The 25,181-nt window shown below is 40.3% G+C and overlaps 2 protein-coding genes across 5 annotated transcripts in view; one reads left to right on the top strand and one right to left on the bottom strand.

Moving 5' to 3' along the window:
* Positions 1-410: 410 nt before the first annotated feature.
* Positions 411-11,255, bottom strand: LOC133008780 (proton myo-inositol cotransporter-like). 4 transcript variants are annotated; one of them, XM_061076085.1, is made up of 12 exons: positions 11,194-11,255; positions 9,660-10,123; positions 8,978-9,137; positions 8,156-8,364; positions 7,902-8,010; positions 7,449-7,612; positions 6,858-6,972; positions 5,893-6,018; positions 5,540-5,658; positions 5,093-5,245; positions 3,341-3,513; positions 411-1,760 (listed from the first exon to the last, which is right to left on the bottom strand). In XM_061076085.1, the coding sequence occupies exons 2-12, from the start codon at positions 10,096-10,098 to the stop codon at positions 1,668-1,670; spliced, it is 1,860 nt and encodes a 619-aa protein (XP_060932068.1). In that variant the 5' UTR covers positions 10,099-10,123; positions 11,194-11,255; the 3' UTR covers positions 411-1,667. The 4 variants fall into 4 exon arrangements, 3 of the variants coding, with proteins under 3 accessions (XP_060932068.1, XP_060932069.1, XP_060932071.1); XM_061076086.1 differs by having other exon boundaries at positions 9,660-10,126; positions 11,194-11,239; XR_009680523.1 differs by having other exon boundaries at positions 1,709-1,760; positions 3,212-3,513.
* Positions 11,256-14,717: 3,462 nt separating this feature from the next.
* Positions 14,718-25,181, top strand: part of lrrk2 (leucine-rich repeat kinase 2) — a 43,425-nt gene continuing 32,961 nt past the window's right edge. The window contains exons 1-12 of the mRNA XM_061076089.1: positions 14,718-14,853; positions 15,488-15,573; positions 17,354-17,463; positions 17,998-18,086; positions 19,499-19,633; positions 20,160-20,294; positions 22,331-22,462; positions 23,633-23,752; positions 23,949-24,109; positions 24,212-24,291; positions 24,434-24,540; positions 24,858-24,987. Of these exons, the coding sequence (XP_060932072.1) occupies positions 14,718-14,853; positions 15,488-15,573; positions 17,354-17,463; positions 17,998-18,086; positions 19,499-19,633; positions 20,160-20,294; positions 22,331-22,462; positions 23,633-23,752; positions 23,949-24,109; positions 24,212-24,291; positions 24,434-24,540; positions 24,858-24,987 (1,421 nt within the window). The remainder of the gene's footprint in view (positions 14,854-15,487; positions 15,574-17,353; positions 17,464-17,997; positions 18,087-19,498; positions 19,634-20,159; positions 20,295-22,330; positions 22,463-23,632; positions 23,753-23,948; positions 24,110-24,211; positions 24,292-24,433; positions 24,541-24,857; positions 24,988-25,181) is intronic.

Below are 25,181 nucleotides of genomic sequence, written 5' to 3'. Positions count from 1 at the left end.
ATATTTTTTTGTGTTCTTCTTTACCAATGCAAAAGTGGAACATTATAAAATAATAAAAATTTGGTCAAAAGAAAAATAGCAGAAGGACGTAATACAAGTAGAGGTGGGAGAGAAAATGTTTTTCAATTATTCATTGATTCAATGTTGAAGTTATTTTTCAAGATAAACTTTTTCAAGTTTCAGCCACTTACATCTGCAAATCTGGTGATTTCCTGCAAACATTTATAACAGTAAAACAAAAATGTCTTTGAGTTTTGGACTGCTGGTCAGATGAAACAAGCCATTTGAAGACAATGTACTTGGCTTTGGAAAAATGCAGTTTAAATATTTGGCTACTTCCTGACATTTAAAGAGAACAAAATGTATCAGTTAATTAAGAGCCCATGATTATCTTACAAGAACAGCTAATGTTTGAGATGTACACTCCCCGGCCACTTTATTAGGCAAACCTGTTCAATTGCTTGTTAACACAAATAGCTAAACAGACAATCACATGGCAGCAACTCAATGCATTAAGGCATCTCGACGTGGTGAAGACGACTTGCTGAAGTTCAAACCGAGCATCAGAATGGGGATTTAAGTGACTTTGAACGTGGCATGGTTGTTGGTGGCAGACGGCTGGTCTGAGTATTTCAAAAACTGCTGATCTACTGGGATTTTCATGCACAAACAACTCTAGGGTTTACAGAGAATGGTCCAAAAAAGAGAAAATATCCAGTGAGGAGCAGTTGTGTGGCCGAAAATGCCTTGTTGAAGTCAGAGGTCAAAGGAGAATGGGCAGAGTGGTTTGAGATGATAGAAAGGCAACAGTAACTCAAATAACCACTTGTTACAACTATGTTGTGTGTTTAATTCCCAAACATCACATGATGTAAAAGAGCTTGATCAAAGACACATGGAATGTAATTTCATACACAGCATGAAAACATGAATAAGATAAGAATGACACAGTACCAGAATTAAATGCACACACCTGTTATTTGCCTTTAGGTTCAAATGAACCTACGGCCTTTAAACCTACACACTAACATTAATATTCTTAACATGTCTGTTCCCCTGTTGGTGAACTGATTCGGTTGTACCAAATGAAAGTGTCACCATTTAAAATGTCTGTCACCATATTTAAACTTGTGCATTTTCACAATGCAAAAATATTCTTTCCTTATCAATATCTCATGGAAGAGGGTGATCATGTACAATTGGCAGCTGGGTCCTGTCACTGCTATCTCATTACAAATTAGTTTTTATAGCAGACAGAACAACATGGCAATGCATTAAATCAATAACACAAAATATGTAGTTATGAACACTGGACATCTTTTGTTCCCATTTGTGGTTTCACACATTAAACGCACCACAGTTCAGACATTTCCAGATGTTTGCTGGAATCCAATATTACATTAGAAACTTCAATTAAACATTTAAAAGGAACATTACAGGTCATACAGACAAGGCAACTTCTATATTGCACTGTAACAAAAACAGAGTGCAGCAAGAAAATCATAAGAAATTATATTAAATGCTAATAAATATCCAAGTGTTAAGAGGACGTTGCGTACAAAGGCGTTCCCTGTATTGTGTTCAGGGCTACTTCGTTACCATTATCTCAGCTGCGGAAACAAGAGATTGAACATTACAGTAAACATTTAGCAAAGTTTTTTGTGCGCTCAGCACTTTGATGCAGTACTCACAGTTATATAGGCTATGGCACTGTCTGACCCCACTGCTCCATACTGTGCCGAGCTGCTTTCCGAACCTTGCTAGAAAATCAAAGATTTAGGCAACTCATTCTTATATTCTGACATACAAAAATATATTAAAAAAATGTAAAAACACACCTTTTTGGTTCATAAAGTGCAAACTCTCACACTGTGTATACAACATTAGCAACCACCAATCACCGGATTCAGCCACACCAGCAAAGCTTTTATAGGGAAATTATAGGGAACGCCAGCAATTCATCTAAATTGGTCTGAATTAAATAACTGGTTGTAATTCTCACAAGGACCTTTTTCCATTTTTTTTAAAGACAATTTTATTAATCAATGGTTATCGGAATATGAAGAGGATTTCAACAAATAAGATATAAAATGTTCATAAGGTTTTATATTTTATGAATCTATAACTACATATTATGAGGCTGGTATTCAAACACATCATTGCTGGTATGCTGGTGCTTTCAAAAGACGAAATGATCTAACTGAAATCATGTAAAGTGTTCTTCTTCTGGAAGTTAGATTGTCTTGACATTAGGAAAGGCTGAGGAAAAGGTGAGTCAGCAACCAGGTTATTTGGTTTCTGAACAGACTGAAGAAAGGAAAATGCTACTTGCTGGAAAAAATTATATCATTCCTTAAAGTTCATGTGCTTAAATTTGGTTGAAAACAGTATTCATGTTTTCAGTTTTCATTTTCTTAAACACAAACCCAGACTTAAGTATTTGGACAGTAACATATTTTTGTTGTTCAGGCTCTGTGCTTCAGGACATTCAGAATCAAAATGTGAATTATCAATAGGTCTGTGTGCTGGTATTCAAACACATCATTGCTGGTATGCTGGTGCTTTCAAAAGACGAAATGATCTAACTAAAATCATGTAAAGTGTTCTTCTTCTGGAAGTTAGATTGTCTTGACATTAGGAAAGGCTGAGGAAAAGGTGAGTCAGCAACCAGGTTATTTGGTTTCTGAACAGACTGAAGAAAGGAAAATGCTACTTGCTGGAAAAAATTATATCATTCCTTAAAGTTCATGTGCTTAAATTTGGTTGAAAACAGTATTCATGTTTTCAGTTTTCATTTTCTTAAACACAAACCCAGACTTAAGTATTTGGACAGTAACATATTTTTGTTGTTCAGGCCCTGTGCTTCAGGACATTCAGAATCAAAATGTGAATTATCAATAGGTCTGTGTGCTCGTATTCAAACAAATACATTAAATCTCTGTGTCCAAATCCTATAGTCTGAACTGTAACTGTAACTTTCCCTGGATAATAATTATCTCATATGAACACTACTTCAGTGTTACTCTTAATGATGACAGAGGAAACGGTGGGAAATGAGGAGAATGAACCACAGAAAAACTCTGAAAGAAACAACAGAGGCAACTTATGAGTCTCCAGAGAAAAGAAAAGCACCAGATGTGGTCATTCGTTTGAGAGTTCAAGCCTTTGTTTTGGCTAAGGGTTGATTGCAGCTACCAGAGAGCAAAGTTACCTTTCCTCCCATCCCCACATGAGCAGTCTTTCCAAGACAGGAACACCCAAAGCCAGAGAGGACAGTCTTCCCAGTCTACTCTACATCTGAGGCTTCATTGTCAGAGAGGAGGACGTTGCTGCCTTTTACCCGGATGTACTGCACGTGGCGACTGCCGACGTGTGAGGAGTCTCCACAGGAGCAGAGCGGACCGGTGAACAAGTTCTCAATGTCCTCCAGCTGCCGGCCCTGGGTCTCCGGGAGGCAGCCCTGAACGAAGAGGAGCCCCAGCACCACCAGGCCTGCGTACAGAAAGAATGCCCCTGGAGGAGAGATTCAAAAGCACATGTTTACTGTTAAGTTCTGAGCAATGGTTGCCATAGTGAAAATAAAACAGTTAGATATTTGTATGCGTTTAAAAAATAACAAATAAAGATAAAAGTGGTAGAAATACAATGGCTTCAAAAAGGTATTAAGACAGTTTAATCTCAGTTACTCTTAACATTTAAGTGCAATTGTTTATATGCTTCCATGATAAATTAAAGGGGAGGGCATTAGTGAGCTCAGAGAAAAGGTCAAGAGTTGTTTGTGTGCATAGAGACAGCCACAGTATACGTCACAGCCTTCCTCCCTCAAAGTGTAAAAGGTTAAAAGACAGAGGCTTCAAAGATCAATGAGTGATGAGTGTGGTTGTGTTATCTTGCTTTAAAATCGTTTCAATGACGTTTAATGATTCTAATATAATGAAATTCATTCACTTTAAAGTGAGGTTTATGTGACAACATACTGTTTGGGGTGTTGAAGAAAAAACTGTCTATGTGCTACTTGAAAATGCAGACTTGATCTCATGCCCACCCTGGTAAATCATAAATAAAAATTCAATGGCAGCATTCTAGGCAGCTTGTTTACCAGCGACTGCACAATAGAAGGATATTCAGGGCACTTTATGACCACCCCTTGTTTTCAACCCTGTCCGATTGTTTGTTTGTTTGTCAGCATAACGCAAAATGTACTGGGCCCAAAAAAATTAAACATTACATTTTGTTGTGGATCTGAACCAATTTGCATATAGGGGAATGATTTTTTGTGAGGTCATTTTTTTTACAGATTTCCAAGAGAATAATTCATAGATCCTACTTAAAAAGATCAAGTGCTTTTAGGGAACTGAGATCTATGAGTGTGTGAGATTTGGTGCAGCTTGTTTTAATATAAGGAGAATACATTCCAGTTTTTGCTGCTGTGTTTCCTATGGGTGAACCAATATGTGAGCTTGTGAAGATTGTAGTCCTTCTTAGAAATATTCTAAACTTGTAAACAGTTGAAGTTCATCTCATGTCCCCTGCCACTGTTGCTATAAACAAGATGGTGTTTACAGTGACCACGCCTGGTTATATAAGGAGTTAAAATAAAATACTATATTTGAGGATCAGGCTGAAGCAAAAACTCCCTCTGAAGTTGCAGGAAGTTCTTCACAGACAATCCTACGCTTACATTTCTACTTTTAAAAACAAAGATATATATTAGATAACAGAGCTAAATAAAGGGAAAAGATAAACCAGGAAAATGTTGAAACTTATTGCCAAGGATCTGCATTTATGTAATGCTTTTCTAGATGAACATCCCTGCAATTCACACATTCACACCGTGCATCTATGTGCAGCACTTTCTCTATTACGCATCACTCAGGCACTGCTGGCACAGCCTTCAGGGGCAATATCTTGCCCAAGGACACAGAGGATGCAGAAAGGGGACACCTATCCATACGCTGATCACAAGGGAAAGCTGAGCTGGCAACAACGTAAAGTTGAGTTTAAATGGAAACTGGACACCGAAACCCTGGAGAGAATATTTAAAAACAGCCAATTACACATCCAACATCCCCTGACCTTCTGATTATCTTACCATAATAGGTTAGAAACTGAGCGATGTGAAGGAAGGTCAGAGACACCAGTACGTTAAAGATCCAGTTGACCCCAGCTGAACAGGCATTCCCGGTGCTGCGAGCCCACAGTGGGTAGATCTCAGAGTTCACTGTCCAAGGCATCGGGCCCATACCTGACACACAGACACACACAGTGGAGAGAGCCTGATTTATATTCACATGGATAACATGCATTGCATTTATCGCTCTTGATATCAGCGACCTAGCAGTATATTAGGTATTTGTTGTTCTTTGTTTATTTGTGTGCATAATACAAGGTCTGAACAGGGCCATAGATTGGAGCTTTTTAAGTGTTAATAAAGTTGGGAAAGAATTTCCAACTTTGTCATGATGACTATATTATGGTTTATACATTTAAAATTAAATCTACAGCTACAGCTGTGAGATGCTTGTAAGATTTCTCAAACCTGGTGCAAAGAACGCAAGGTAGAGAATGAGCCCCAACAGGACGATCCAGGAGTAGGATGTGGGACAGTAGTTGTACGCCCATAGTGAACTGTCATTTGCCCCCGTCTGGTTGGAACAACTACATGATAAAACAAAAGCAAGAAATTGAAACCGACTCTACTCTGCAGGTTTTGCAGAGTAAAACCTAATCATCCAGCACAAGGATGTGACTTATTTAGCTTTAAGTTGAAAGATGCTGAAAGTGAATTATGAGTCTATTCATGTACAAAACGATCCAACTGCAATAATGATATTCACTTAAATGGGATTGGGGTGTAAAGTTTGTACTGTGACACTCATGTATCCCTCTTACCTTCCCCACGCTGCATGATCTGTGGATGCTTGGTTAACAGGAATGCAGGAGGAATTGTACACGTCGGTTCCATTGTCACGGTAACAAAATCCACAGCTGGGATCCAACATGCAGAATTCACAGAACCTGGAGGACAGAGCTGATTGTAAAACTTCTCCCAGGGCCCATCACGCTGTTAAATGAGCATGAGCAAAAGATGCCAATATCAATGACTATCTGTTGAATATGTCACATTCAATATTTGCAACACCTCCTGAGCCCGTTTCACAGCAAAAGCACTCTAGAGGGACTGCTGACTGAATCCATTAATTTTTTTTTATTGTGAAATATTTTTATTACTCAAGAAAATAGAGATGTTATACCAGAAACCTCACATAGCAGAAAGATGCATTACACCCACAGAGGCAGGAAAAATATTGATGGTCACATAATAGAACAATGGTAAAATTCCAGAAGTAACTTTTTGCAGAACTTACGCACTTTCATTTTATGTGTTTTGATCATTGGGGTAGCTTGAAAAGGTCTTTGGATATTCCCACATTTAATTGTGTTATAAAACTATTCGTTAGCTGAGAAAAGTCTACAGCTGCTGTCATTTATATTATAGATTCTGACTTTTGACAGCTATTTAAAGTCTTTTTCATGAAAAAAAAAAACATCCTTAAAAGAATCTTCTCATCAGCCTCCAGGGGTCAGTGTGATAGGTCACTCTTCCTAAAGATCTCTTTGTAATTTTCTACATTTGCTTTCATCAGCTCCTTTGAAAGATGCCTGGCTGTTTATATGTTATGTGTGGTCATAGAAAATACAGCCAGGTGAGAAATGTTCTTGTGGAGAAAAACTGACTCTTTACATGTACCTTCTCTCATTGCCTACGTACGCTGTCCGAGTGAATGAGACGATACACTAATGCATCAAACAATGGACTGAAGCTACTGAAATGTTGCTGCTTGATGATCTCTTACCCATATTGTCTGCAGGTGGAGTTCTGAGCTTCAGCTGGGTGCAGGGTGACGGGCGGGGAGTTCTGGGCAGATAGCAAGAACCCAACTGCCAACACAGTGAGACTCAGACCAGTACCTGCATTAGAAAAAATAAGTCAAGTCAAATTGTTTTAGATACTGTTAGACAGCGTGCTGTAAGATCAAATAAGACAAAATCCAAAATCTAAAGTCTTCAGTCTAGTCTTAAATATGTTGACAGAATAAGAACAGTAAATACATTTCTGATAATAATTATGAATAAATAAAGATTGCACCATCTTCCTTTCTTGAGAAAGGATGTGTATCATATATATCTCCTGGTCTGTTGTGTGTTTTTATAAAAGATCAATAAGTACATTACTGTCTTTTTAGATTTGTTAATTTATTACGGATTTATATGCTAACGGTTTTTAATAACTAATAATTTTGCCTAAAAATCTTCAAAAAAGTAAATTAAAATAATGAATGTCAATGACAAGTTATATGTTTGATTAAACTTGAGTGATTACAATATCCTATTATCTGTCAGTCTGTAACAAATAAAGTCCCTGTAACATTATTCAAATGACCAACCTAAAAGACTGCCCAGGGTCAGCTTCCGGCGACCCACTCGCTCTACAAGCCAGACTCCAAGCAGTGTGAACACGAAGTTGGTAGCAGACGTTGCAGCAGCTAACCAGATCGCCTGTTTATCGTCCCGCACCCCCCCCATCTGCAGAATGGTTGCACTATAGTACCTGGATGTGGGCAGAGAGGGTCACAGAACAGTCAAACCAATTTTACAGCCAAGTGAGTTATGCATCTACAGACTTAGCTCTCTGATAGGTGTGGTTTCCAGGTCAGCACCCAGCCTCAACAACTCTGCATTTCAAGGTTTTACATTTATACTGCTCATGTCACGACATAGTTAAAAAACACAGGCTCTTTTTAATAATTTGAGCTTTTACAGTGGTGGCCCATGGTATCAGGCAGGAGGGAGATAATTACTGTGAGAGGGAGCTCAAACAAGATAAATAGACGACCTACATGACAGTGTTAATCCCAGACAGCTGCTGAAACATCTGGAGGCCACAGCCAACGAAGAGAGCCCTGCGAGTCGGACCATGGCTAATGATCCGCAAAATAACAAAACCTCCTAAAAAAAAAAAACGAAAAACAACCAAAAGTCTGTATGACATATTACAAATTCAAATCCTGTAACTGTATTTGATTTTAATAATTAGTTTTTACTTTTCTGTTTGTCAGAATTCAAGGTTATGCGTTTTCAGATTTGTTTTCACCTCCACCAGCCTCTTTCTCCTCTTCCTCGATGCTTGTTCTGATGGTGTCGTACTCTTCCTCAACGTTCTGGCCTCCTCTTATCTTACTCAGAGCTTGAAGAGCCTCCTGGCTCCGGCCCTTTTGGAGAAGCCATCGAGGGCTCTCCGGGAGGAAGAAGAAGCCGACGAACTGCAGCACTGCTGGAACAATGGACAGACCCAACATGAACCTGCAGAATAGGGACAAGGTGAAGGAGGAGGAGGAGGAGAATTGAAGGAAGAGAAAATAGACAACCTGCTGAATCCTAATTTCAGGTCTGAAGACTTGCAGGGATCTTTGACAATATTCCAGGGAGTTGTTTTAGAGCTGTGTGATTACCTTAAAGAAAAATGTCCTTTTTTAGAACTGTTCGGACCGTGGCGGGGATATGCACGCTGCTTTTACTAAGATTTTAGGATCAGTATTGCACTTTAAAAGTCTAATCTATTCATGATCCCTCGTTTGCTTGTCCTGTGTACTTTTGCTGTCAAAATGACCCCTGAGGCACTAAAGCAATTCAGTGCTGTGAGCAGACAAACATGACAGTGCACACGACTTAAGCTGTCTTGATATTTGAGAGTTAAAAAAGTTTTTAACAACAGGCTTGCTGATGTATAGATTGTGTATGACATTACACAGGATCAAATGCATTCAATTAAAGAAGAGTGCAAGTGTCACTGCTTGATGCAGGTAACTCATCAAGATAAGAGATGCACTGTCTTTTGGTTTCTCTTAAAGCAAAATGGGGAGAGCCATGACAGACAAAACCAAAGTGAAAAGCTATGACAACCTGGAGCAAATACCTCCAGCCATCATGTCTCAGGTAGCTGAAAGCTCCATCCACCACGCTGGCAATGAACTGGCCACCAGTGATGAAGAGGGAGTTGATGGTGACCAGCTGACCTCTTAGGTGTGGAGGGGAAACTTCAGCTATGTACACAGGAACTGTCATTGAAGCAATACCTGAGGGGCAAAGAAAAAGATCAGGTTTCATTATGACAAGCACAGATGACTTCAACCTGCACACTTTTTGTCTCTATAGTTTGGTTAATCTTAAAGTTCTTATTTGATTCTGTAACATGATTATGGTTTTAACCTCACAGTGGATCAGGAGCAGCAGGTCAGATTGGATGAGATGAGAGAGAGTTTGTATCTGCTCATGAGCAATGTGAAAGCAGGTTTAAATACCAGGGGGTGTTCCATAACTTACTTAAAAGCACTTTGTAATGCCTATTTTGAAAGGTGCTATATAAAGTTATTATTATTATTACTATTACTTAATATTATTATTACTATTACTAGGAGTCAGATTAATTAGAAACATTCAATATTGTTGCTCCTTTATGATACTAAAACAATGATTTTTGATATTTTAGAATTTAAACATAAAATATCCCACCCCTGGATCCGCCCAATTGATTCCCACAGGTAAAGACTGTGTATTAACAAATTACCCCTTTTCACAATTTGCAAAGACCAGCTCACCTATGCCCAAACCAACAGTGATTCTGCCGACAAGCAGGACCACCTTGTCTGGGGCACAGCTCAAAATGATGCCGCCGATGGTGAAGATGAAACTGGACATCAGGATGCAAACCTTGCGCCCCAGCAAGCCGTTCAGGAAGCCACCGCATAGGGCGGACACTGCTGCGGCCCCCACGGTACTGGAAATCAGCAGCTCCTGCCAGAGGGCGCTCAGGTTCATCTCCTTCTTCAGGAGCAGCATGGCCCCAGAAACCACCCCGGTGTCGTACCCAAAGAGGAATCCTCCAAGGGCAGAGAAGAAGGCCAACACGTAGACGAACCCCGGTGTGGATGCATGTTGGTCCAAGAGACGATCCCCACTGGTGGCTGAGTCCTCAATGAGACTCCGCCCTCCATCACTCTCTGATTTCTGCCTCCTGCTGACCACAAGGCTGCTCATGTGCTCGCGGCTGTACCTGTCAGAGCTGCTGGACACAGAGGAAACAAGCAGGGCTCAGATCAGCAGAGGTTCATTTAGCAACAGCAGCTTCCTCTGACACCAGGATGAGGCGGCTGGGAGGTCTGCATGGATGCTGTCCTTTAATGACAGAGTTTAAAACGTCCATTACACACAGCTGAGCTGAGGGAAGACCCCCCCCACACACAAGGTAGATCATGTGACTGCGGTATTACATACCATGTTACCTTAATATAAGATAAAATAAGATAAGATAAAACTTTATTGATTCAGTATACAAAAGGTCCAGCTCGACAGAGATAGCCAGTAGCTCGGTTTCTGATATCTTTACTCCCCCACCATGTTTACGCAACGTCCTCACCTGACTTTGGCACTCCATAAGTAAAGAACAACTTTAAATATAATGAACTGTACCACAACCAGACCTATACAATGCAAAATATTACAGCTTAGTTAATTTATGGGCACTCTGTCATCTCTCAGGAATGCAGCGCCAAACTCCCTTCAAAAGTCTACTAATTGTGTGAGTCTTTATTTATCCTGGGATCCTGGGAAGATAATGGATACATATATATGGTGCTATAGAAATAAGTCGTTATCTCATAGTCATTATCAGAAATTCAATATGTACCGCTTATAACAACGTAGGTAGTGGTACTAGTACTAACACGTGTATTGTTATATAAAAGTGATGGTTGGATTAAGATGTGGGCTCTGTTTGCAGGAAGTGATGGGTAATGCTGCCGCTGCTTGGAGATACTGAGAATACACCTCCACACATCAGATTTCGAGGTGTATTCCTTGGATTTGTTAATGAAGTCAATGTGCAGCTATATGCAGCATGTTAAAAGGCTTAATCCGAAAAAGACACAACTAAAATAAAGTCATAACAACTGGTCCCATAGATTTGGCCAACGAGCATAGGTCGTCACCGATCAGCTGATAGACACAGGGGGAATACACGCTGGCACAGAAAAGAAAAGTGCGACTCACGGCAGATGCAATGAAACCCAGACACACAAACCAACTCTTTACGTAAACAGACAATATGTGTGTGTGCAGAATAAGAATAAATACCTGAGACGAGCTTGTGTCTGCTGCTGGAGTTCGGTACAAACAGGAAGTGAGCAGTTGTCCCAGATCACATGATACAGGGACGTAAACACGCCCGCGTGTGGTGACCGTGGTGACGTGACACTGGGATGCTCATGTCCGCCACTGTGATGCAGACAATACAAATCCTGTATCGAATTATTATGACCAGGTAGCTATTTTGTATGACTTACTATCTCATAATTATGAGTTCGGATCTCATAAATATGAAATACTGACTGTGGGCGGGGCGCAGCAGAGCAGGGAAGGCGTGGCTGAGAGGCTGCCTGAGGACGGCGATGCATCAAGGCAGAGACGTAGCAGAATCGATCCATGTTTTCTGCTCCGTTCATTGTCTCTGAGCGATGTGCTGCCGCTGCATCACTGTAACCAGCGCTGCTCCAGGATCAGAACAGAACCTCATTAAAGGCCCGGTCGTCCTGTGTGTGTCGGAGTCTGTTTCCTCCTCACTTCCCTCTGACCTGCGCTCACTTTACACTTTATCAATAAACACCAGCACTGATCACAAGGTAGTAGGACACGTACAGGACTGACGTTTACTTTGTGTTTGTTTGAGTTCATGACACCCATGTTTAAACACCGTGTGCACGCAGTCCCCTGCTTCACACACAGGGCCGGCCCTGGCAATGTTGGAGCCCTAGGTGAGATTTCAGATTGGCCCCCACCAACCTCCCTCACTCCAGAGGTTACATTCATTAGTTAATAAAACAAGTTAACTAAAACATTGTTTAAAGGGCCCATCGTATGCTCATTTCACCACAGTTGATACGGTTCCTTGGGGTCTTAATGAAATGTCTTTAACATATTTTGGTCAAAATACCATAAGGATCATTTAAAACAGCACCTTTTTACCCTGTCTAAAACAGCCCTCCTCAGATTGACCTGTTTTGAGTGCCCCCCCCCCCCCTCACCCCTCCTCCCTCCTTCACGAGATACAAGCGCCCAGATTTTTAGCTATCCATTACCTCTGTAGAAATATGGCTACTGGAGACGAAGATACAATCGTGCAACCATATCGTTTTGAGATATCGTTCTCCCCGAGGCCTGGCTCCGGGGAGAGACAGCCCGGCTCCAGCGGCCCGGTTAGCTCGCGAGCTAACGCTAGCCCGGCTCCCTGGCTAGTGTTAGCTCGCGAGCTAACCAGGCCGGCCGCGAGCTAACTGCCGGGCTGCCAGCTAACCGGGCCGGTGGAGCCGGGCCGTGTAGCGAGCAATTCTGGTCGTAATCCCAGAGGAACCACAGCAAATCGCAGGAGTTGTTTTTTTCCAGAGTTTTTGGTACGGTAGACATGCCAGATACCCAAATTTACGTGTAGAAGCACTACAAAAGTGGAATTTTCATAATATGTGCCCTTTAAGAAAAGTAAATACCGGATGTGTAGAAAATGCACAACAGAATCCATTTGGAGTCTGCATTTTAATACAATATGAACAAGGTTTGACATAAGGATATGTAAAATGTGAGGAGATTCTATACTTTATTTATTTCACATCCTCTCAAATAGCCTGTCAAATCGTCACGCATCCCCAAGAACTTTTGGACTGTGTACAGATGCACACACAGGCATGTCGCCTATGCCAGAAGCCGCCCCTCTTCACACAACAGAAAGGTGACGAGCACAGTCAGCACTTCAGGGTTAAAGTGACAGAACGATCTGGATTTGTGATCCGTCATCATCGATTAATAACTAAAAACATGTGATTATCAGTTTGTGTGAAGAGGGACAGAGAAGAGCACACACAGAAACGCACACTCCCGCAGACAGAACCTGGCATTCACCAACGTCAGGAATCTGACTGTTATCTCTAGTATTAGTATTAGTATCTAGTATTTGTAGCACTAGTCTAACTAGTACTCCAACAATATCAGTTTCATGATTCAGTTTACGTTTCATGGTAAAAAAGCTTTTAATCCTTCATCAAATATAGCAGAAGTAGCTCATTCTTGTTTTGTGGAGGGTACTTTGACACAAGATTTCTCAAAAACTACACAGTGTCAGTACAAAAAACAGCTCCTCTAAACCTCAGAACTGCTTCACAATGATTACCTCAAATGTGCAATCGGCTGTTTTGACAATGCAAACAAGAGAGGCGGCTGGCTTGACCGCAAGTCTCTCAACCATGGCTTCCCTGCGCTGCTGCGGTCAGAGTATCTGTCAGTAGTAGCAGTCAGTATCTCATAATAATGAGATACAGGATTTGTATTTTCTCCATCACAGTGGCGGAAATGGGCTTCCATAGATAGGCGACACAAATAATGAAAATCATTGCGTTAAATAAGATTAAATAAATCTAATAAAAGAAAGCTCCCAAAATATTATCATAGAAGTTGTTTTATTGACATGTTTGGTAAGCTTGTTTTGCTCTCTGTTACAGGTCCTTGCCAATAGGGAAATAAAAGGGTATACAAATAAATAAATAATATAGAATCATATAAAAAAAAGATTTTGGTTAATACATTTAAAAATAAATATATTAATAATATTAACTTGTAGAAACAGATAATTACAAATGTTAATACATTTATAAATAAAGAAAAATATAGAAATATGGAACAAAAAATAGGGTGGTTAAGAAATAAAAAAAGGAAATGAAGAAATAGCCCCTTGATTATATATTTTATTTTATATACGTACAGTACAATGAAATGTGTTGGATAAGTAGACACCAGTGCATTGCAATAGTTGAATTGAAATAAAAGCAAGGTAGAAGGAGAGACTATAACAAAAGAGGTCAAATACAACATTTTAACAATAGACATTCAATGGTGCGTTGTGACATTCAACACAAATGAAGGAACAACTATAACTTGATGGAGTGTGTGTGAATACTATAGCCCATGTGTATGTATAGTTGTTGCACATGTGTTTGTATAGTTATTGCACATGTATATGTATAGTTATTGCACATGTTTTTGAATAGTAGTAAAATGTGTATGTATAGTTGCTGCTCATGTGTATGTATAGTTACTTCACATGTTTTTGTACAGTTGTTGTACAGTCTGTGTGATGACAAATTTAGTAACAATCTCTCTCTCTCTCTCTCTCTCTCTCTCTCTCTCTCTCTCTCTCTCTCTCTCTCTCTCTCTCTCTCTCTCTCTCTCTCTCTCTCTCTCTCTCTCTCTCTCTCTTTCCCCCCTCCTCCCCCGCCCCCCTCAGTCATGTGACAGAGGAGGAGGGAACAGAAACTTTCTCACATACCCAACTCTGAGGTCTGGAGCCGCCAACCAGAACCAGCTTCACGTCAGATAGCCGAGCAAAGCGATGACAACGTCGGACCACAAACTCACCAGGGTCTTTTTCGAGCTGTACCCATAGTCTGTAGGGCTGTACCCCGGCTAATGTAATATCCCACTGCGCCATATCCGCCGCAGTGAGCAAGTGAACGCTTCAGCTCGTCTCCTCCCAGCTGCTGCCCTCGGTCGGTTCGGAGGCAGCGCACGGATTCCCCGTCAATGTCCGCCAGGTCGTCCGGCGGAGGCCAGAGAGCATGGTGGACCAGGAGGAGCTGCAGGAGAGGCTGAAGAAGCTCGTGGTGAGGCTGAAGAGCCCGCAGGAGGACCGGCAGCTGTGCACCCTGATCCAGATCATCCAGGATCTGCTCCTCCTGGCGCACGCAGACCACGGTGAGGAACCCCGCTTGGACGCGATTAGACATCACAACAAAACACATGTTTCTCATCCCAACCTTAACACAAAATATAAAAACACAACTGGGAGGAGTATTATGCACCTTTTCATCTCTCATCTCCTCTCATTCTGAGGACATCATGACACAGAGCTCTGTCCTGACTTGTCAAATCCTCCGGGCAATGTAGTCACAACAGTTTGGCCAGATTCAAGTTCAATTATTAAATTTGCCTCAATACAAGATACCTTCAATCAAGTTTGGACTTGTCAGAATCTACTAGTCAAGATGTGGAGTTCTGATACCTCAGCACAGAATTTGAGATATTCTTTTTACTAGTCAAAATGGCGTTATAGCCATCTAACATTACAAATATTTCTAGTCTTATTAGTTAGTTGGAGATAATTAAAGATCTGTATGTTTTCTGATCAGTGTGTTTTTATCACTGTCTTCGTGGAGCACTACTCATTTCTTTGCAAAGGATCAAACACCAATACCTGCACCTTTTACTTCTTCTTATCTAATGGGTTTATAAACCAACATCTGCATTACAGCCATCTACTCTGTCTTCTTCCTCTTCTTCTGATTCAGGAATTATTTTTATTGCTTGACATTCTTCTTCTTTTTTGCAGCAGCTGACCTGTTTGAAGACAAAGATGTCCACGTCCCTCTCATTGCAGTGCTGTCGTCCCACAGGAACAGCAGAGGAGTACAGCAGGTACTGCCAGGCACCAAACACCACCACATACATTCGATTGAGCTCTTTATTTTTGCTTTGCCCATCAAAAGTTGAGATTCCTACACAACAAACTGGGCCATCTTTAACTTTGACTTCCACAATGGCACTTGAAGGCTTTTTTTCAGTGACAAATGTGTAGAGCTGGTCCAACCAATATTCCCACCATTGATTTATTCTTCAGATTATTTTGTAAATGAATCATGTGGTTTATTGTGTCAGAAAACAGTGAAAATATGAAAATATGTGAAAAAAGTAAATTATCCTGAACCCAATATATTTCAATATTCTTCGATCTGTGAAAAGAAAATCCTAAACTACAAGTATTTAAGAAACTGCAAAGAGCAAATGTTTGGCATTCGTCATAAAAGTTGTCAATTAATTGCCTTTTGATTGAGTGATTGACTTACAGCTCTACTAATAAGCATCAGTTTTAATCTTAACATGTTTCTTATGGAAACAGAAACCGTTTTGCATTTCCCTTTAACTAGACTCAGAGATGTATTCAGAGGTTTACAACAGCATCACCTGCTAAGACAGTTTCAGCTCTGTGTAGCTGACCCAGCATGTTTACAGCAGCTCGTGACTGCTCTGTTCTGCAGCTTATCAGAGGTGAGGCTGCAGTAAAACACATAACCCATATTCAGATTGCAAGACTCATATGCCTGTTGAGGTAAACCAGACCCGTTTCAAGGATGAAATAATACGATCGTGAGTGTTCTGACGTTTTGCCTCAGGTTGAGCACAACACAGGACCTGCAATGTACTCATCAGATACTTTGAATACTTTAAAGCAGGGGTCTTCAACGTTTTCAGGCCAAGGACCCCCAAACTAATAGAGAGATGGAGCCGGGACCCCCTTCTTTGAACATTGTATAATATTTTGTTTTATATTAAACTGGGCCTAGTGCCATGTATAAGTATAGCTACCCTGTTATTGTGCATTCAGTACTAAGCTATTCAATTAATGCACAGGTTAATATATTCATGTTTTTTATTTGAAACATGTGCAAGGTTTAGGAGCTGCAGTGTGCATTGCTGACTGAAAGATAACATCTTCTGCCTCCATTTATCCGTTCGCTACAATATGTTGGATTCATGTTAATGTATATTTAAAGTTATTTAAATTTGTGGGAAAAAAATGTAAAAATATCAAAAATTATCTAATCAACCACAAATTTCCCGACCCCCCCTGCAGTACCTCCGCGGACCACTGAGGGGTCGGGGACCCCCTGTTTAGACCTCTGCTTTTAGTCCACATTTGTTGGATTTAGACTTAAACATATTTTTATTGTTTGCTTCACTTGCAGGTCTCATTGATTCAGTGGTTGCTCAAAGAACACACCAGACCGCGACAACAGCTATTTGCTAGTTGTGTTTATTGCTTTTGGCTCTGCTTCAAGGAAGTCAAACAAATTTAGGAAATTCCATGAGATGGATAGTTGAATGATTGTGTTCAAGAAGGTTCAGAACCTGTTTGACCAGGTATTTTTTGTGTGGAGTTTGCATGTTTTCCCTTTTGTCTACACGGGTTTTCTCCCTGTACTTTGAAATCCTCCCACATTCCAGACGGATGGATGGTGTCCTACATCAAAAAAAGACATTGGCTCAAATCATTTGCAGGATCAAGTGCACGTCCACCAGGGGCTGGTGTGACTTTCTATCTAAGAGTTATCACTTTCACTTTGTTGAATCTTGTTGTTGGGCATGTTCACCTATAGATTTAATATGAAGTTTGTAATGATGTGATCTCTTGGTACAGGTGGGCTGGTCGTTACTGTGTCGGCTGATGGAAGTATGCCCTGCTACTCTGGACCAGCTGACTCCCCCGCTGCAGGCAGCCAATGAGTGGGTGGTACTGGGAGTGCACCAGTAAGTAAAAACATACTTGATGGGAGTTAATTATTGTCACATCAATATCCAGTTGACACAACATTTGTGTCTAAAAGAAGCTGTGTTTTTCTCACTGAGAACATATTAATGTAATTCTCAACACTGTCCAAACTAAACCACATACTGTGGTTTTGAAAAGGGTTTGATGTTATATCAAAACCAATGAAAAGGCCACAAAGATGAGAGATCTCAGCAGGTTTATGAACAATATAACATTTTATATTTCAGTCTTATGGATTGTAAGTATAATGGTAGAATTTCCTCTGTAGTTTTTTACTGTTTTATGAGTCGGGTTTTCTCTTGAATATGTCTGAACCAGTTTAAATGTTCTCCTTTCTGTTTTCACTTCCTGATTATTGTAAGTCACCGTCTCTGGCTTTTACTATTGCGTCAGTTTTACCTGCAATTTTTTGTGCCCACTTAGTTCCTTTATATTTGTTGTTTTTTGCGTCTTGCATGCAGACACTAGAATGAATGGTTAACTTCCTGCCTTTGTTGATGTGTTTTTTTCAGTCAGATCCTGAAGGTGCTGTGTCACTACAGCGCAGACTGCAGGGTGACTGTGGTGGGACTACGAGCCCTGGCGCTGCTGCTCCGTTCAGGTACACAACTACACAGGAGATATGCCACAGCACATCAGAGCATTACTTCTATGACTGCGTTCTTTGTGATGCCATGCCACCACAAACATTATATTATATATAAATTAATAAATGTTACACCCTCTCCTGTGACGTCCAGGTTAAAGTTACTGATTTTAATGGTGATTTTACATCTGATTGGAAAGATGATCAGCACCATAGAAGGTTTATGTTATGATTTTATTTATATGTAAATGTCTTTGTATTTATATAGTGCTTTTCTAGTCTTGATGACCACTCAAAGCGCTTTACAGTACAGTTCTACATTCACCCATTCACACACACATTCATACAGTGCATCTATTCGCAGCACTTAGTTATTCTATGGGGGGGCCATTCGGGGTTCAGCATCCTACCCCTCAGCCATATGATTGTTTTTATCAGTGAATTTCATTTTAAAAACTGAACAATTCCATAAAAGAATACATAAAAGATCAAATAAATAATAAATAACAACTCAGTCTTAACACATTTAAAACAAGTCTGTTTTACTGTGTGACACCACAAAAGCCATTATTTTCTCTTTTTATAATGTTCATATAGACCATATATCAAGCCAATACAAAAGAAAATGCTCATTATTGAAAATGAGCTTGTCATAAAGACTAGAGATAGGAAGTATAAAGTGTACAAATATATAAGAGATTTGAACTTTATTTAACCCCTAAGAATTGCAGGACACATATGTAAATGTTGCAGTATCTTTACACATGTGCCATGTGGGGTTCCCCTCTAAAATTCCACACCAAAAAAACCATTGTAATTTTTTTGTGTAATTTCACGGCAACAACTTATCGTTGTTCCTTAAAAATCTTTGTGGTTATGCCCTAATCTAATGTGCGCTGCCCTATATTACTGAAAAAGGCTGAGTTCAATGTGTCACATGGTCCAAAAAAATCTTTGTGAAAGTACAATGTTAATGACTGTACTGCTAAACATAGTAATCAGGCACTTCCTGCCTCTGAGGAACATTCTATTAAAGACATATTTAAATAATCCCCAAAAGAAAAACTCTTATGTGCAGTTGCTAAGGGATATTCAACACAAATCACATTGCAAACTGTGAAAACCAAAAGTGTGGTGATAGTTACAGTTAATCCGTGGGCAACACAACTATTTGTGGATGTAGTGTGTTTTCAAGAATACAGCTTCAGCTTTTTGCCGTTTAACATTTTTTTTTTTATCTATTTAAATTAAAATGCATTGAAGTTTAATGATTCTCTGCACATCCTCCTGCAAAATGTAGCTCCCCTAACGGAAAAATCAATCACTCACTGATGAAAAACATTTTGCCATTCCTAATTGCCATTTGTAATGGTCAGAACACAGCCTTGTTCAGTTCAGTTAAGCCTGTTTTTTTCATGGCCATGTAGATATAATTGCCCTTCTGGTGCTGGAGGAGGAAGAGGATGTGTTCGGCCTGGTGGTGCAGGCGATGAAGATGTTTCCTACTAATGAAGAAGTGCATCTCCAAGGCTGCAGAGCTCTGCAAGTCCTCCTGCAGAGAGGTGGGTAGACACATGCTGTTACATCTTGTATACTGTTGTACAAATTAATATGCTCATTGTCTGAATGTTCGCTCTCATGCATCCTGATGCAAAGCTTGTGTGTCAGAATGGACTGTGAAGCATTTAGTTGACAGTGAATCATTTCCATGTTACTTAGGCAAACTTTCTTGTAGTAAATCATTTTAAATAGTAAAAAAAATAGCCCGACAATTTCTAGCAGTGCCTGGAGTCCAATGAGGCTGTAATGCTTATTACATGAAGCATACCAGCATTAGCATTTCCATGAGTGGGGAAAATATGGAAAGTGTTTTGGGGCTTTTGCTAGGGGAATTCCATGTTGTTACATAAATAATGAGTTTATCTATGTTTTATTATCTGTGACTTAAGACAGAATGTCAAGTTTAGCATCACATCATCAGAATGGATTTTTTATTAATCCAAGGTGAAATATTTTTATATGTATCATACCCTCTGTATGTATACCATGTGTTTTTTAGCTGCATCTCTTTGTTGTGTATTTTTCCAGTGAGTGACGACCACCTGGTGGAGTTTGTGGAGATCCAGGACCACTTTGTGATCTTGGCTGCTCTACAGATGTTCCCCGACAGTCCCGAGCTGCTGCTGCAGGCCATGAAAGTGCTGCTCCCACTGGCTCGTCCTGGTAGGACCTGATTTCACCCAAATAATGTTCATGAAGTCTTAGAGGTTAAACAAATAACTCAAGAACTTTGATATTTGATTAGTAAGAAGGGCAAAACTGATGTCTGACTTCTGTCATACATCCATTGATCTCAGGTTGATTGAGCTCTCAACATATTTAATTAAAATATAGTCAAGGTTTGGTTTGGAAACATAAGCTGCTTTCAGACATGCACTGAACACCAGATAATCTCCAGACATTCTCCGGAGGGGCTGAATGTGAGAACACATGTGTTAATGATGTTTCTTACATGGATGCAAAAATGAAAAAAACAAGCAAACAAATATCTCAGATTGAAAATGAGGAGCAATACACATAGAAGACCCCAACAAAGATGTCAAGAGAGTTTGTGTTGATTTGACGTAAATAAAAACTCTGCAGTGGAATTAATACGTTACATCCTGCCTCTATATCCTGTGCCACCTCTACCCTGAATCCTTTTGAAATGTTGCTGTGGTTGTGAACGTGTCTGAGCCAAGAATTGCCTGCAGCGTTTGTAATAATGTGAAAGGGAAACTCTGGTGAATGTCCGGAAACAGATGTATTGAGTTTAATTCCCTACTCATCTAACGAACAGTGTTAGCACTTCAAAGTATCCTTATGATCATGAAAGAAGCACATACCACACCAACTGCTCTCACAGTCTATTTCTGACCTTACCACCTGACTGTGCTGTCACTGTAACGGCTTGTCAATCATATTAAACACTAGTAAACAGTTGCAGGACAGGATAGTGGGTCAGAGGGTAGAGCGTGTTTTTTCACTAACAAAAAGGTTCAGAACTTCATTCAATACTTTCAGAAAGACCTTTTCAGTCATAGAAGGAAATGCTTCACCATCAGATCCCCTGTTCTGTGAGTTGCATCCTCTTTTACTTTATTTGTTGTTGGAGAAAGCACACAAACTCCGGTTGGCAGTGCAGTGACGCCTAACAAACCTGTTCTCAGTTGTTTTGATTCAACGACATTCATTTTAATGATCATTATGCAACAGAAGATTGTGTAATTACACTTTCTGCAACTGACAAAAAAAAATAATCTAATTTAAATAATGGATGAATAAATAATTTGATAATAAAAGCAAAACTTTTCATGTTGGAGTGTGAAGTATGGCTTGTGTTCAGTAGAACTGTGAGAGTATTTGATGGTCATATTGATGGGCGAGCCTGTGCGTGGTTCAGGATACCTCTCCACTGCTGGTGGTGCTGGTGGTGGTTGGATGTAGAGGATGCTGAAGTTCAGGATGTGATTGAGCAGTTAACCCTAATGAACTTGACCAGGGCTCTGTGTACAGAGACTGAAGGGGTGGGGGTGGAGAAGGGGCTGGGCTGAGTATTGTCTTTATCCCCTGGGCTTGAGCAGACACCTCACCCCACCAGTATCACTGATGCTCCACAGATGGGTAACAATGTTGCTCTTGGTAGTTTTAATCATGCGCTGCAGAGCTGTCCTGTGCCATGGTTTGTGATGTTTCCAATTAAAATGATTTCTCTTGCTTCTCAGAAAAAGTTGAAGCTAGGGTTGGTAATCCTGGAAAACTAGTGAGAGCCGTTTACACTTTGAAATTATGTAACAAATACATCCCAACCCCTCAGATCTTGTAAAAGCTACGCCCCCAAAACACAAAGAACAGTATGTACAGTATAAGGTTGCAATAGCTTAATGTGTATTCACAAAAGTGTTGGGAGTATTGTCTTTATCATTTGTTTTATAAGTGTGTCATGAAAGACACGTTCCATGTAAGCTATATATAATATTATTTTTCACTTACAACAATAGAACACACTCTAACACACTGCAAATCAGATCCTATTAAATTACCCCTGCTATTCCCACTATGCATTTTCACATATCTAGTGTGTAATCTAACGGTGCAGACAAGCGTGTACTTTTTTTGGAGACAAAAATTAAGATTAAGATGAAAATCTGAAATCTGAAAATCTGCTAAGAAGCAGAATGAATCCCATCATTTGGAGTTAATGAGTTTGTCTTCTCCAGCCAGTAACGTGGAGATGTTGATGTCGGGAGGCGCTCGGTGCTACAGCTCGATCATCGCTGCCATGGACGCCTTCCCTGAGGTGGAGGAGCTGCAGGAGACGGCCTGCTGCCTCTTCAGGAAGTTTACATCAGGTCAGGTCAAGATTTTAACAGTCAACAATAACATTTCTGTAACATTTTAATAACCCGATACCTCCTCCAATATCTAATAACGATTAAAAATGCATTAATGATCATATAATAATGAAGGATAACATTGTGACATCACTTAGACAGAAAAATGACATCACATATTGTAGCAATTCATTTTTGTAACCAATAACATTATCTACAGCCTTTTTAAATGAACCATCACTAGTCATCACATAGTATAAATTATTTCATGATGACATCATTAGGAAATGGCCTTTTTAAAGTATATAAAAGTTACCAATGCCTGATTGAGGTAAATACAGACCCCACACTAATTTTAAGTCGCTTTGGATAAAAGCGTCAGCCAAATGACATTTAATGTAATGTAATAATACAGGGAATTTATTGGCCTAATTCAATTTCAAATCTAGAATGTCACACATAAGAGGGCATACTTCCGCAAAGGAGCAACAGTTCCCCTTTTAAACAAGCTTTATAGATAAGGCCACATTATGTTTCTCAGCTACACATTGGTGGTAGTTACAGGTTACTAGCTCTATTTGTGAGCATACAGCAGCTGGAAAAAGTCCCATATACTCCACATATACGCCACATTTTAAATCAGATTTTTACAAATTGCACACACTCATCGATAATAGCCCCAGGAATATGTTTGAATGTTTCCATCAAGATACACACATAAAACTTTGAGAAAGCAACACAAATGTTAAAACTGCCCTATTTTGCAATTTTAAACAAAGTGAACCCACACCACATCCTTCCACCCAGTTCCAAGGTAATCTGTCCAGAAGATTTTAGATAGTGCTGCTAACAGTCACACAATCATCCTAAAAATTAACACAATTGAAAAAAAGAGGTAATGAGGTACAAATTTAATTGATGAGTAACTGTCCAAATATTAACAATCTGGACGTTACTTTATACTTGCTTGCCTATTTCCGCAAGCCAGTGAATGACTCTGGAGCATCGGGTCACATGTTGACATTAGATCCTGATAACACTGTTTGTGAAATCAATGAATCCTCACTATCGGTGCAGCAGTGTTTAGATTTCACATGTTCTGATAAGCCGACCTGTTTGCAGGCTGACGGTTGGCAAACAGAGACACTTGATTCACTGTCGACTTGTTTTGCGTGTTCCATCTTGCAGAGAGCTACTACAACATCCTGGTGCTGAACGGCGTCCAGAGGGTTGCAGTGAGAGCCTGTCAGACTTTCCCCAACAACGCCACGCTGCAGGCGGCCGCTCTCTCCTGCCTGGCTGACCTCAGTGAGGACACACCCACCCCACATATTAAATATAAATTAACTTATGTATATTCATGCAGCTGTAGTAGTGTTGGAGACACAGAATTATATTAGGGTAAAAAAAGGGACTTTATGCACCAAATTATACTTTGAGCCTGTTTCTATATCCCAACAATTTGTGGGTCAGTCTATGTGACTACACTGTATTTTTGTGGCAGCTGCGACCATCGTGCAGAACAAAGCGGTGGCCGAGCAGGGTCTGGAGAAAGGAGAGGAGGAGGAGAACAGGGGTAAAGAGGAGGTAGAGGACATGGGCCTGGGCTGGATGGAGGTCTGCTGTATGGCACTTGAGCTCCACGCCGCCGAGCCGGCAGTTCAGGTCAGTCCAACTTCTTCCTGCCCACGACCGCATTATCAAATATTAAAAGAGGTATACGATATTTAATATTCAAACTTGTGTGACTCCCTTCTGCTGCGTCAGGAAGCTGCAAGCTGGGCCATCCACAATCTGTTACTGCACGGTGCTGGAGTGAGCCAGTCAGAGGAGGACCAGGAAGAGAGGTGAAACAAGGAGATATCACACACTTCCTCTTTTACTATATTCAACTGTTTAAAGCTGCTTAAACAGACGAGACAAATTACCAACCCTACGTTTAACCAAGGACAGGATGTAATGACGTTTGTATTGTGTGTTTGTTTGCAGGACTCCTGTTCACAGACAGCTAATGGTGGCCATGCTGCTCCACTCCTCCTCTCCCAGCGTGTTTAAAGCTGCTACTAGTGCCATTGCCATGCTCATTACTCACAACAGTGAGTGTTGAACAGCACTTAATAACAGCTTGTGTGCAGGGATGGGGTGTGCTTTGTTTGTTGGATAACCAGTCCACATGTTGTCTCCTACATGTTGTCAACAGCCTTTAATTAAGTAGACAATAGAGAGTGCCAGGGTGGTTTTTATTTTGCCGGAGGTAATTAAGTTTACTGTTTATAATTGAACGTTTTCTCTGAGCTTTTTTTAAAGACTCCAATAAACACCTCACTTCTCCTATAATCCCAATGGCATCATCAGTTTATAAATACACTGCTGTTTAGTTGGCTTGTACAGTCAACGTCTGCTCTGGTTGCAGGTAAAATGTGTTCTCTGCTGCTGTCCAGTGGCCTCCATGTCAACCTGGTAGAGATGATGAAGAGACATGTAACCTCAGAGGAGGTTTCCATCAGCGCCTGCAAGCTGCTCAATCTGCTCTTCCAGGGAAGGTGGGTACAAATGCATTATTTTCATTCTCTATTGGTTTTACTGATAGATGAGGTGAAAATGTAACATCAAGATAACAAAAACAAGTCTGCTAGGGTGGTAGTGTGTTGTTTCTCTAAGATCATTCATCTTTTTACACTGAGGTATGAAACCTGTCATAGAACAACAGGCAGGTGCCCATATTATTGCTCATGCT

This window comes from Limanda limanda, chromosome 8 (assembly GCF_963576545.1).
Source record: "Limanda limanda chromosome 8, fLimLim1.1, whole genome shotgun sequence".
In the NCBI taxonomy this organism is placed as follows: Eukaryota; Metazoa; Chordata; class Actinopteri; order Pleuronectiformes; family Pleuronectidae; genus Limanda; species Limanda limanda.
Note: the sequence above shows the minus strand (reverse complement) of the source record. Positions and strands in the feature narration are given on the sequence as shown.